The following is a 13,132-nucleotide window of genomic DNA, read 5'->3' on the forward strand; positions in this document are numbered from 1 at the left end:
GCCGCCATTTAACCCTCCTGCCGCCGCCGCCGCCGGGCAGTGAGCGCCCGCCCGCCCCTCGGGCAGCGCCGCCGGCGTCTCCTCACGGGAAGGACCGCGCTCGATCCCCGATCCCCGGCCGCTCCGCCCGCGGCGTGGAGGTGAGCGCGGGGCGGGCGGAGCGGGAGCCGAGCCCGGCGGTGCCGGGGCGCGGGCGGGTCGCTGGGTGCCCGGGGTGCGGCGGTGAGGAGCCCGGGCTGCCGGGGCTCGGAGCCGGCCGGGGGCGGCTGTCGGCGCGGAGCCGGCGGGCACGGGCGGGGAGAGCCGTCGGTGGGAGCGAGGGGCGCCGCGGGATCGCGCCGTGATCGCGGTCCTGGAGGTGTTCTGAAACACCCGTGTGCCGGCAGGTCCCCGCTTTGCCCCCGGCCCGGTGCTCTCTGCGGTCGGCTCTGCCCCGGAGGCGGCGGCCGTCCCGCCCGGAGCCCCGGCGCTCCAGCGCTCTCGGGGTGCCGGGAGCATCGGCACGGGGAGCGACCGCCCGGCTTCCTCACCCCAGTCCGTCATAGGTAGGAATAATGTCAGTGGTTTTTAATATGTTTGGTGCTTTCTACTTTATATCAGTCGCTAGACCGGTCGAAACCGTGTGAGTACAGGGCAAACCCAGGGTAAAGCGTAGGAGAAACCTTCGCAATTCTCTTTTTAATACTGATTCTTTACAGTATTTCAGACCTGCTCCGCTAACAAACTTCTGATTGTATCAGCTGTGCCGTGTATGTTCTCCATACGAGGATCTTCATTATAAACTCCACCAAAAGGGGAATTCCATTAATTGTGGACAGTATATGTATATATATATATATATATATTTTTTTTTTTAAGAAATACTGAAGGTGAAAGGAAAGAATGGATGATCACATTCCTTCCCTTATGCCATGAGCTCTCATCTTTTGTATTTAATTCTTCGCATTCTTTATTTGTTGTTGCTTGAACACCTTCCCAAATCTCCTTATACTTAGTAAATTTATTTTCACTGTACATTTTCCAAAGTAAATATCATCCCTATACTCTGTCTATTGTAAACCCTTCAATTTCAGAGGACAGATGTTGCTGGCCAGCCTGGTCTTGAATTGCTGTGTTAATATCAAAGGGAGCTGAGAAATCCCATAATTTTGTGAGATCTGACCCCAAATATTAATGAAAATAGGTTTTACCGGCTAATTATTGGTTTTTTTCCTTGCACACGGAGGAACTGGTGCTGTCAGTTTCAGCCTAGTGAATTTAGATGCATAATTTTAATAAAGTCATTATCTGATAACAATGTAAAATTGTCAGATGTGTAAATAAGAATGAAAGATGGCTTTGAGGATGTCAGCTCCAGCCCCCTGCTGTGGCAGACATCACATAGACACTTTCCTGGCTAAACTAAATATCTTCCAAGAAGTGGCATATTTTTGGCCCTGACCACTCTGGCTGGTCAGCAGTGATTAGATTTTGATAAAATGTGATGAATAGTTGAGGTGTTCTCGCTTTACTGTCAAAATGAAGAGATTATGTGGGAGATTCTGAAATTCCCAGCAGGTGGTAACACTTCAATAGCTGCCTAATCCCATTGCAATAAGCATACGATGGTTGAAAATAATTAATCTCTTTTCCAACATACAGATAAAATATGAAGAAATCCATTTGAGGAAATGTTGCAGATACACATTTCTTTTTGCTATTAGTGCTGCTTGTGAAATGTAGGGAGGATTTAGGGACTTTCAGGCTTTTCTGTAGGTAGCCTATTTTGCTGTCAGCCTCTCATTCACTGTGCAAATTTTGGGCTGCAAATACAACTAGTGAACAGCTATAAAGGAATTTTTTTTCCTCCCTAATTCCAATAAATATTCAGACGGTGGCTGGTTGCTGGATCCATCAGAGTACCTGGGTAGGTGCTGCTGCCTGGGGCAGTGCTTGGGGCAGGGGCAGGTTGGTTCCAAGAGAATCACTCCTCAGCCTGAGACCATACCACTCTCACACACACCCACGCCTTCCACAAGCCCTTCTCCCACCTTGCTCTCATGTGTGCCCTAATTCAGGGGGGTTTCTGTCCATGGCTGGGTCCACCTTCACCGGCAGCTGTGGGGTTGGTGGGACAAGGAGGCAGCAGGGTTGTGCTTAGAGGAGACATAAGCAAGAACAGCCCTGTCACTGAAGGAGGATGCAGCTAGGGCAGGGGAGGGCTCAGCTCTTGGTGGGGATTTGCAAAGAGCACGAGGACTGAGGGTACTTGTGGGTAGGAGAAATATGGGATCCATCAGTGGCACTTCTCTGCATGAAGGATGCTCCAGAGCACAGAGGTTTTGAGTGCCATGGATTTGTGTTCTCATTAAACTCCATGCTTGGTCATGGAGTGTCTGATTAATTCCTGATGGCCCTTTCTTAACTGCAAGGCTTATTTGCCTCTCAGCTCCCTAATGGGGAGGAGGAGTAGGCACTGAATGCTGTGCTATTGCACTTGGTGAAGGTGGTTACTGCTAAATCAGCAGGTGACAGCTCTCAGAAGAAGTGGCTGGTGTCTGAAATGTCGTGTCTGTGCTGCAGCCTTGGATACTGCTGGAAAAATACCAGGAGTCATAAATCCAGCTGGCTTGGAATTTTTTATTTGTTTGGTTTATTTTAGGGTTTTTTTTTGTAAAACCAAAATTATCCCAATATATTTTATGGTTTTAATGATGTAGGGAAATAGGGATATCTTTTGAATAGATTAATACATATGATTATAATAAGCAATATTATAGCCTGTTCTATTATTTGCAAACTTCACATCTGGCTCTTACATGGCTATTGACACTGAGTGCCTGCAAACCACATAGCTGATGAGGATTTATTCTTGTAGCCCCCACACCAGATAGCGAGATACAGTCTCCAGTGGAGAGCTGTGCCACAGGAAAAGTAAGAGATGTGACCAAGATAGCACAGGAAATCTGCTGCAGAGCAGGGATTCAAAGTTTTCCTGTGTCATTTGCGTTGCACACAAGCCTCTTGGTCTTTGCTTCCAAAGCACTTTATGGCTTATGCCCTCTTCATCTGTCATTTCAAATTCCCTTTGGAGAGGAAGTCTTCCACTTCCAATCAGCCCATTCCACTGTCTCTTGGAAGAAGAAAGCATCTTTTTATGTTGCTGTGCTTCTGCTCCATTTTGCACAATAGAGCCTCAGTTCATGCTTGTCCACGAGAGCAATAAATTAAAAAAGCCAATTATTTGAAGTCTGATATCCTTCTCCGTTCCATCATTTTTCATCTCATTAAGTTAATGAACTTGAGGTAGAAGATCTGAATAGAGTAGAAACCATTTAAATGTACTGTCTGCTTCAAAAACCAAAATTTTATATGATTGTGAAAAGAGAAAAAATATTTAAGCAGGGGGCAAATATACGGAGAATTTGGAAGGAAACCTAAAAACGTGAAGAAATCTAGAAAGAAATTTGCTTACAGAAGATAGAGAGGAGAGGGGAAAATTCTGAACTGAACTTAGAGGTCAGCCTGTCCTAAACTGAGATGAGGCAAAAGGAAGAAAAGTGAAGGAGGAGAGAGGAACAAATGTGTGCAGAAAGAGAGGAGTACGGGGGCACTACTACACCAGAAATGGGCCAGCATTACATTTAGAGGTGCTATTGGAATTCAGCTAGCCAAGGTGCAAGGGAGGCTTCATGGAGCACTGTAATTGGAGCTTTGTTCAAAGGTAGGGCTGTACTGCAGCCTGAAGTAGCTGTGTGTGTGTGAGGTGGGAGGGCTTCTGCTGCAATCCGGTTGCTGCAGGGGCGTGCAGAGGGTGAAGTAGCCCTGGGGCTAGGCTTCCAGAGGTACCTGATCTCACTAATTGGAAGTTAGTTTTGGTACAGTTTCAAACACTCCAGTTCCAGCCTGGGTGTTACCCGCTCTGCACACTGCAATCTTTTCCCAAGTGAGCCAAGATAACACAGGAGGAAGGGTGAGAAGGAAGGAGGTTTTGGTGTGATGGATGATGGTCTTACCAAAACACCCAAAGGCTCTGGCGCTGGGCTCCCATCTCCGGGCTTGATTAGAAAGAGTCTCTGTCCTGAAAAGTCTTTGCTATAAATACAGAGCATGAAAGATGGAGTGGAAATCAGGGGAGCAGATTAATGCTGCCGTTTGCTGACATTATGTCTGGCAGTGGCAGGAATAGGAACAGAAGTCAGGTCTGGTCCCTGTGCCTCCCGCTGGCACCCTGTCTCATGAACCACGCTGCTTTTTCCTCGGTTGGGTTGATGTGCAAATTAAGATGTAAGGCAACTACCTCAAGAGTGCTCTCCTACATAGGCTTTTTTCTTTTTTCCTGAGCATTTACTCTCCTTTCCATAGCTTCATTTCCTCTGTGCCGTGTGTCGCTCATTAGACTGAGATTAGGATTATTTGAATCTCATCTGTCAGTGTGTGACTTTCTGAAAGAAGTATTTGTAGAAGCCATTTGAAGAATCTGCAGCTAGGAAAGCTAGGAATGGAAAGGACCCATTAAAGTCATCCAGCAGAATCATGGTAGTGGCCCACAGAGCAATTTCCCCCCACTTTATTTCAGGGCAGTTTACAGCAATGCCACCTATCTTCGAGTTTTCTTTGAGCAGTTAACTCTAGAGGCCAAGACATCTATCACAATTATCTTTTTTAAACAAAGCCTGTTTTTTTCTTCTTTGGACTACTTTGATTCCTTGTTTCGATTAACTGATTAGTGATCAATAACGACACAGGCAAGGAATGATGTTCCTGCTGTGATGCTGCGCCTGCTGCCGGCAGCTGGAGGAGCTCGGGAGCGGCTGTCCCTGGAGGCAGGCTGGCTCCCCGCCGCCCTCCGTCAGCAGCCGCCCCTCTCCTGAGGCACAAGGTTTGTCTTCCTGTAATTTACAGCGTATCAAGTGAAATTGAGGGTGGTGGCGGTATCACTATCCCTATCTAATGCTTTCTGGAGCCCTGTCAAGTTCCTGGGCCAGATGATGATTATTCCTTGCAGATATGTGCAGCTATTATTGTAATGGGCTTTTACTGAGCAAGGCTGTGCCGCTAGTCTCTTCTTAGAAATTATTCTCTCCAGCCACTTGGCACAGAGAGCAGTTCAAAAAGCTTTCAAGTAACACATCTGCTATGTCTTAGTTCAACAAACAGAGCAGTGTAATTGCTGAAATATCTTATTTGTGATTCCTAAAGACATTCATGATCTTTGCCATACTTGGTTCCTATGTTTTACCATTATCCTCCACAGTTTTGCTCATTCCTGACTTCTGCCTGCTCCAGTGCCAGATTTCTGTCATAAAATTAGGTTGTAAACTTAATGGATCAAGACCTTTCTTGCATGTTTGTGTGATGGTGAGCACAGTGACACTGACCTACAGGTGCTCTGTGAAACGCAGGAGAGCAATTCTTATATTTTGAAATGGCCTCTGAGTAGAATTTCTCTTTTTAGAATCCCTCCTACTTACATTTCTGAAGGAAACTGTTTGGTTTTGCTGCTATCATTGTGCTTCCAACCTCTTTTATCTAATTGTTACAAGACTCATAAAGACTAGTTTAAACCACATGGACTTTCCCACATAAAACTGGGAAACTTGCCAAAAGAAGTCTATTTTTATTGGCTTAGCAAACGCTGTAGTGAATGTAAACTTAAAAAATTATGAAGGAAAAAGTGGAAGTTGGCATCTTCTCCATCTGATCAATTGGAATGACATAAAGGCAGTTATAGATCTCTTATAAATCTAGTAAGATCACTAAGTGTATTACTAGACCTGAATAACAGAGGGAGTTCGATGACCAAAAAGTTGGTTTGCTGACCAATCAGTTTGCTGCTGAGCTGCTTTCATACTTGAAAGCAGCTGACAAACTATATGAATTGTGTACCAGCAATAAATCTCCAATATTGATATGTCCTGAGCTGAGTTATTTTGTATAAAATGCTCATTATTTTGTTATTGTGAACCTTGGTCATAATATAAGATATCCATAGCAGCAGTTCCTGCAGTGCAAAGATAAAATTGTTGTTATCTGTCTTTGTTGTTCTGGCTCGGGAGCTGCATTTCAGGATGGAAAATTATTGTACAGTGAGTTGTAGCTGTCCTTATTCAGATACATTGGTAAGTGTTAGTGGTTGTTAAGTAAATGAGAGAAATGTTAATTAATATTCTTTTACTTGTTAATGATATGTCTTTCTTCTTGTATTTTATGAAGCAAAGTTGACATATCTGTAATTTTTTAAGTTTTAGGTGTTCTTGGAAAACGTGCTGGCACTTTGGAGCTGAAAAAGGACATGAGGAGTAAAAGGACCCAGGATCTCACTGGTCAGAATGAAATATATGTTGAAAGATTTTTCAAATCTGTTGTTAGTAGTGCTCTGTGACTACGGTGAGTATTAGAACTGTCAAGTGAAAACTGTGATGTGCTTTCACAAGGTGGTTTTGAATGGTGGTATTTCCAGGTGATCTGTGGAGATGAAATCTATGTCTATCAGTAGAAGCCACCACTGATAGACATAGAATTTTATCTAGATCTTATGCAATAGTTAAATGCAACTTGCATAAACTGTCCCTTTAGATCAGTGTCAGGATTCTTTCCTGATGTAAATTTGCTTAGAGAAATAAAGGAGATAAATTAACAAATTTCCATGAGCATCAAGGCTGTGCTAGAAGCAGTAACTGGAACTCTGCTCTCTTGTATTATATTTCATATTATATATTTCATAATATTTTATGAACATCATGGAAGATAGGCCTGGTTTAGTTATCCATAGTAGGATGGGTGGGGATGGAAATACGTAGAGAACTATCTAAGCTGCCACCCAGGGAACTTTTGAGTACAAGAGAGGCATTCTTTACTCTGATTGTATAAGAAGCCAAAGGATGATGTTCATACTCATTCAATCTTAGTGACATAAAATTAGGCAGGTAGTCAGAGACAATCAGTCTTGTTTGATTAGTCCACACATAAATCCATACATATTGAAAGCAGCTCTTACCCATCTACTGTAAAGGCGAACCACCCATGTGTGAGGACACGAGGCTTGACTCCATTTTGCTCAGAAGGCTGATTTATTATGTTATATAATATATTAAAATACTACATTAAAACTATACTAAAAGAACAGAGAGAAGATGATCAGAAAGCTACAAAGAACAAGAATAGAATAGAACAGAATAACAAAATCCTGTGACTGCTCACAGCCTTGGCACAGGTGGCTGTGATTGGTTATTAATTGAAAACAATCCACATGGACCAATGGAAGATGCACCTGTTGCATTCCACAGCAGCAGATAGTTATTGCTTACATTTCTTTCCTGAGGCTCTCAGCTCCTCAGGATGGGAAAAATCCTAGCAGAGGATTTTCCAAAAATCTACAACTGAGATGTTTAGAATGAAAAAGCCTCCTCACCATCAGCTGCCAAGGAGGGAAGTTAGACCATCCTATGTTCAAGTCAGAAACCTGTAAGACATCTACAAGATGGGGGGCATCATATATATGGTGTCTTATCCTTTCCAAGAATGTACTAAGCAGAAAATAGGTTTGCAAATTACTTTCTTATTGCAGATTAAATTAGAAATTCTGAAAATGGGACTCTTAATTCCTAAGCAATTAATATGTTTTAGAAAATTTCATTCCTAGTTTCAAAGCCAGCATTGTTTTGACAGCTGCAGTACATTGTCAAACCACACTGAAGGATTAAGCTGTGCACTGCAGAAATAAGTACAGCCTAGAAAACATGGGAAAAGAAGTGGTTAATCCCCACTTATGGAATGAGCTGTAGCAGGTAGTTCTTGCATCAAACAGCTGAAGATGTCTTACAAAAGAGAGAAATGGACATAAATGTATTCAGTATGCTGTCCTTGTATAAGTGAGAAAAATTATTATAAGTAATGACTGGTATGCTGCTCATTCCTCTGTGCATCCTCCATCTCTGCTGCAGAACAAAGGATTCCTAAAAGATGGAGAGAACCTAGAATTGCTATCTTTTAGGTCAACGTGGTTCTAGTAGAAGTAAAGACTCTTTAAAATGACTTTTAGGACAATTTCCTCTTTTAATAAAACAGCTAAATAGCCCAGGTAGAAACACTGCGCTGAGTGCGTAACACAGTGAAGGTAAGTAATAAATTCACTGGAGCCAAGACGTGAGATGAATGATTACAATATCCACTGGTTCCTGGAGCCAGTCCTGTAGACATTCACAACTGATTGACTCAGAGGTAAAAGCTATTATTCATGAACTTTATAGAGCACGGCACAGCAAGTAATTATGAGGTGCAATTAATGAGCTAGATCTCTGCTGCAAACTTTGGGTGCATCAACTTTCACCTTATTTCCAGTTAAAGGGCAGCCCATAATTCAGAAAATTGCTTCCAAACAGTTCTGCATATACATATCTTTGAATATTACTGTGTACGTCGATTTTAGATATCTATTTTATTTATATAGTTCTCTGTTTCGGGCAAGACTATTTTTAAGTGATCCAGTATGCTCTGGAAAATTACTGAAGTGCTATAAAAAGCCCTAACAGCCAACTAAACTGTATTCTCATTTCTTATCAGTTTTACTGATGTTTTTGTTCTACTTAGCTCTGTGTTACCGATGGCTGACATGCCAACAGCACAACCCAAGCTGGCTTAAAAACACTTAAAAATAAATAACTATCTGAATAGCACCCTCAAGTAATTCTTCTTGCTGTTCTGTGAAATAATGGACTTTTAATCTTTTAAAGCGTGAATTCTTGCAAAGACTCTTCTGGCAGGTTGTTGGTACCACTGCCAGACTTCTTTCAGTAGGAGACCATTATAATGACAATGAAAATGGTACAAGTGCATTGAAAGATGCCCCTGACTGGCTATCCAAACGATTGGGATGAAGTTTTGGTATGGTACAGAGTCATGGACATGTAGTAGGTTGGAGGGCAACTGAAGGAGCTTGCAGTGGAAGCTATGTCCTGACTGGTGTCTTTTGGAGCATTGTGAAAAACTGCTATGTGGGCTGTCCAAAAGTGCAAATTTCTTGTTTACCAAACTGGGGAAAAGGATGCTGTGAGCTGGGGTGCACCAGCCAGAGCTCTGCGGTGCTGTAACTGCATCCTCCAGTAGTACTCACTTTCCTCACTTCCCAAGTGATGTGCACTTAGGGTTGATGGACTGCTCTACAGCAGTCCCCTGCCCCCCTGTCCTTCCTTCTGACATACAGAGTGGTGTTACTCGTCATCCCAGCCATTCCAAATGAAAAACACTGCAAAAGGGTCAAGACAGTTGTAAAAGAGAGTAAGGACAATAAAGCAGTAGGTAGAAACATCAGTGCTTTTCATTACTATTGCTTGAATGTTTTTGTTGTAAGTTTAAAGCTTAAAATTGAAATTTTTCATGCTGGGTTTTTGCATGGTCTGATTTCCTTTCCCTTTAATGTTTCAGCTACATTGAATCTAGCTGATTCCCATGTAGAGAAATGCATCATTTTGCCTACTATCAAAGAAAAAAAATCCCAGCAACTCACAGCCATTTCACTGGGAAACTCTAACTCAGCTGTGGGAACTTCATCTTTGTTAGAGTTTTTACAGTGGCCTAGGACATGCTTTCTGCTGTCCTTATAAAGACCTAGATCTGGTCCAGATCTAAATCCTTGCAGATGACTTAGAGATTAAATTCTCTGAAGGGTCAAGTGTGCCCCAACTCCTGCTGGCTCCTCTTGCCAGCCTCGTACAACACTGTGCATGCTCCAGCCCAGAGCAACAATTCCCCAACATTACTGGACACAAGACTTGGTTGTCCTATGCTCTCTTATGGAATGCTAGCACCGAACAAGGAAGGTGGGAATGTGCTGGAGTTAATCGCAGGCCTGAGGAACAGCAGAAGATAAAAGAGCTATAATGTAAAGAGATGAGGGCAGGAGTTTGAAGAACTGTGGTAACAATAATGGAGTTAGGCTAGTATCCAAGAGATACTGAAAGTAGATGGTGGAAGTAACAGGACTGTAAAATATGGGCAGGCACATGTGACAGAGCCAAAACATGAAGAACAAGGAGAATGTGTTGCTGAGTAGTTCAGGGAGACACTTTTGACTTGTGTTTAGGGTCTGTCTCTTACTCTCTGGGTGTCCAAGTAGAGATCAGATTTGCTGCAGTGCCATGTGCTCACCACAGCTGCAATGAACAGGATCCTGCTTTGGATGTCTGAAGGACCATTGTACTTAAAATCAGGCCTGGCTTTCACAGGGCACCACAATTAGTTGATATTTGACAGTTTTTACCTTCGTGCCTGTGCTTTGGTTCCTAACATACTAAACAAGAATAGTGACTTCCTCTCATTTTTCAGGGATTTTAGAAGGATAAAGTCATTAATATTTCTAATGCTCTAATACACGACAATAAGAGCACAATAGAAGAGTCCATGGGGGAAATGAATAATTCTGTGTTATCAGGATGGATTTTGGATGGTGTGCAGTCAATAATACATAGGACCACCAACAGAAGAATGAGAACAAAAGAACCCTCTGATAATGAGCACTGTCCATCTGCCAAATGAAGCAGTGTCTTGTGGAAATGCAAATGAAAGTCTGGAATTATAGTACATACATGTAAGAGTATATGTACAATTTATATGTGTAGGGCTGTGTGTGCCACCTTTACTTGGACTTTATGTATGTGGTTGGTGCTGGTTATTTTAAGGACATGTTGTAGCTGGTGGCAAGCAATAGGCTCTATTTTTTCTAGTGCACACTGCACCCCGCACAGATGTAAATGTCTATACCCAGTCAGATGAATTTCTTCCTGAAAATCTTTCCTGCTGAGAAGAAAGTGAATCCAAGGTGACTAACTCAAATTGAAGCTTAGAGTAGTAGGCGTCTAATATTATGTGAGATGAGTCCTGCTACTCCTGACTGCTAAGTGCTTGCTTTGGCAGTTGCAGTGTTTTTCCAGCAAAGCTTTCTTTGAGGTAATCTTAAGACATGTGTAACAGATTTAACAAGTCAAAGTATTGTTAGTTGATACTACTTATGAAAGGATTGCTTTAACTGAAGTTTTACACTTCCATGGCACCTTCCATCTAAGACTCAGAAGCCTTTCCCCGGACAATTAATTTAATAAAGATGTCTCACAGCACGTTCTGTATCTGGAATAGATATATGCAGTTCCTATTTTTCAGATAACCTTTCTGTGTCTGAAATCCTTAAGGTTCAAGCAATGCAGAGAAGGTAGCTGAGCTAAGAACGGAAATGTGATCTTCCAATTTATTGCTTTAGATACCATCGCTAGTTACAGCATGTCTCAGGATAATTTGGCAACTTGCACAAACATGGTCATGCAAGAAGTGAATTTGAAAAGACTGCACCATTTATAATGAAATGATGTCATTTAGACATGTTGCACCACATCTGAGACAAGAAAAGTGCTGCAGTCACCATCACTGTTATTTTCAGCTCTTTCACTCAAGTGTCTGCGATGCAAATGAGCAAAATGAAAGATTCATAAGACAGAGCAAGAGAAAAGGCTTCAAAAAGCATCATGCAGACTTCCTATTCTATTTAACTTGGGGGACATTTTTCATCTGTCTGTATGAGGAACCACTGTCCTTTTTTTTGCTAAATTATGGCTGAAGCTGAAAAACAGCTGGCCTCTGTGGAGTTTAAAAATCTGTAAGTGAAAGAAGTTGAAAAGTTTGAGAATCTATTCTGATAAAGTAAGCTTTCTGTTAATCTTTTGGGTGGTTTGAGGTTTGCTTTAAAATAATGGTTTTTACCTTCCTGAAGGTGTTACTGCAGTGGACTTTGAGCTGCAGCAAATCACATCCCTGCACAGAACAGAGCTGTTGAGCTCTGACTGCTGTTGCTAGGACCTTTTCTTTTTTTGTGCTCTGGTTCACTTGAAAAAAGATTGAGAACCACTTTTAATATCCATTTTTTAAATATTTGTTTTCTTCCATAGGAAAATCACTTGTCTGTTTCTTAATACTGTTGCGGAACTTTTCCTTTCAGTTCTCAGCGAAGTGGAGTATCTCCTGTTGGAGCACCCAGATCATGTAGCTTTCAGCAACGACACAGTGTCTGTGGAATATCAGTACTACAGTGGTGGTAATGTGACAGCAGAGCATGTGTCCATCCTTTTATTGGATGCCAGCACCAGTGAGATAATTGCAAGAAAACAGCTTCCTGCAAATCAGTCCCAGGGGACGGTGGTGTTTGAGTGTTTCCATTTCAAGAGTGCTGGTGATTTCTTGTTCAGAATGGTGTCTCCCAGTGACAACAGCAGTGCTGCCCAGTGGAGCAGAAGCAGCATGTCCACCCTCCATGTGGAATGGCCTGTATTTCACATTGATTTGAACAGGAGTTCAGAGGTGCTTGGGAGCTCCCTTCAGGTTGGACTTTTTACAAATGAGCAGTTATGTGCCATGAACAAGACTGTGATTTCACTGGATGTGATATTCACCAGCACCCTTTATGAATTCAGAAGAATATGCTCTGATGAGACTCTGGGCATTAGAACTAGCAAAGGAATCCCCCTGTCAAGGTCCCAGTGGGTAGAGTTTGATTGCCCACCTGTTGGTCAAGAAATATACATCACTGTGTTACTGAAATCGTTAGAAACACATTCCATCATTGCCTCCATAGGACCTGTAGATCTCCTCCACAAATTTGGATACAGACTGGTTGTGGCAGCAGAAGACACATGCAAAACTTTTGTTCAGGTCTCCATAATCTCTCCACCATGCACTTCTATCAGTGGAAAAATCGTTGTTTATAAAGAGGCTCTCAAGCATTCGAGTCAAAGAACAACTTGGCTGTATGAAAACATCCTTCACCCAGGAGACAACAGGACAGAATTTAACTGCACTTTGTTTGATGTGGGGAAGAACAAATACTGCTTTGACCTCCTCAACTTCTCAAACCGAAGCTATTTTCCAGCAAGAGTTAAGGAGTGTATGCTGATCCAAAGGAATATGGGTTTGTACTGATTTTTTTTCTCCTTTAGCCAAAATCAGCACTCTTGCCAGCCAACATGGGTAATGATTTTGGGTCTCCTGCACCAGACAAAATAGTTGTAATGTCATACTCAGGTGGGAACAAGATAGACTGTTATGTAGAGGACATAAAGACATTTGATAACAAGTGCCACTGTAGTAGCTTAAGGCTGCACTAAGTTAA

The 13,132-nt window shown here is 42.4% G+C and overlaps 1 protein-coding gene across 6 annotated transcripts in view; it reads left to right on the top strand.

Moving 5' to 3' along the window:
• Positions 1-13,132, top strand: part of THSD1 (thrombospondin type 1 domain containing 1) — a 30,769-nt gene continuing 17,637 nt past the window's right edge. For 2 of the 6 annotated variants that reach the window (XM_064408863.1, XM_064408868.1), the window contains exons 1-3: positions 1-140; positions 6,225-6,369; positions 11,966-12,931. In XM_064408863.1, coding sequence (XP_064264933.1) covers positions 6,312-6,369; positions 11,966-12,931 — 1,024 coding nt within the window. In that variant the 5' untranslated portion in view covers positions 1-140; positions 6,225-6,311. Of the gene's footprint in view, positions 141-525; positions 546-4,846; positions 4,862-6,084; positions 6,102-6,224; positions 6,370-11,965; positions 12,932-13,132 lie in introns of those variants that run through there. The other 4 variants (XM_064408864.1, XM_064408865.1, XM_064408867.1 and 1 more) reach the window with 4 other exon arrangements.

Source organism: Passer domesticus, chromosome 2 (assembly GCF_036417665.1).
Source record: "Passer domesticus isolate bPasDom1 chromosome 2, bPasDom1.hap1, whole genome shotgun sequence".
Lineage (NCBI taxonomy): Eukaryota > Metazoa > Chordata > Aves > Passeriformes > Passeridae > Passer > Passer domesticus.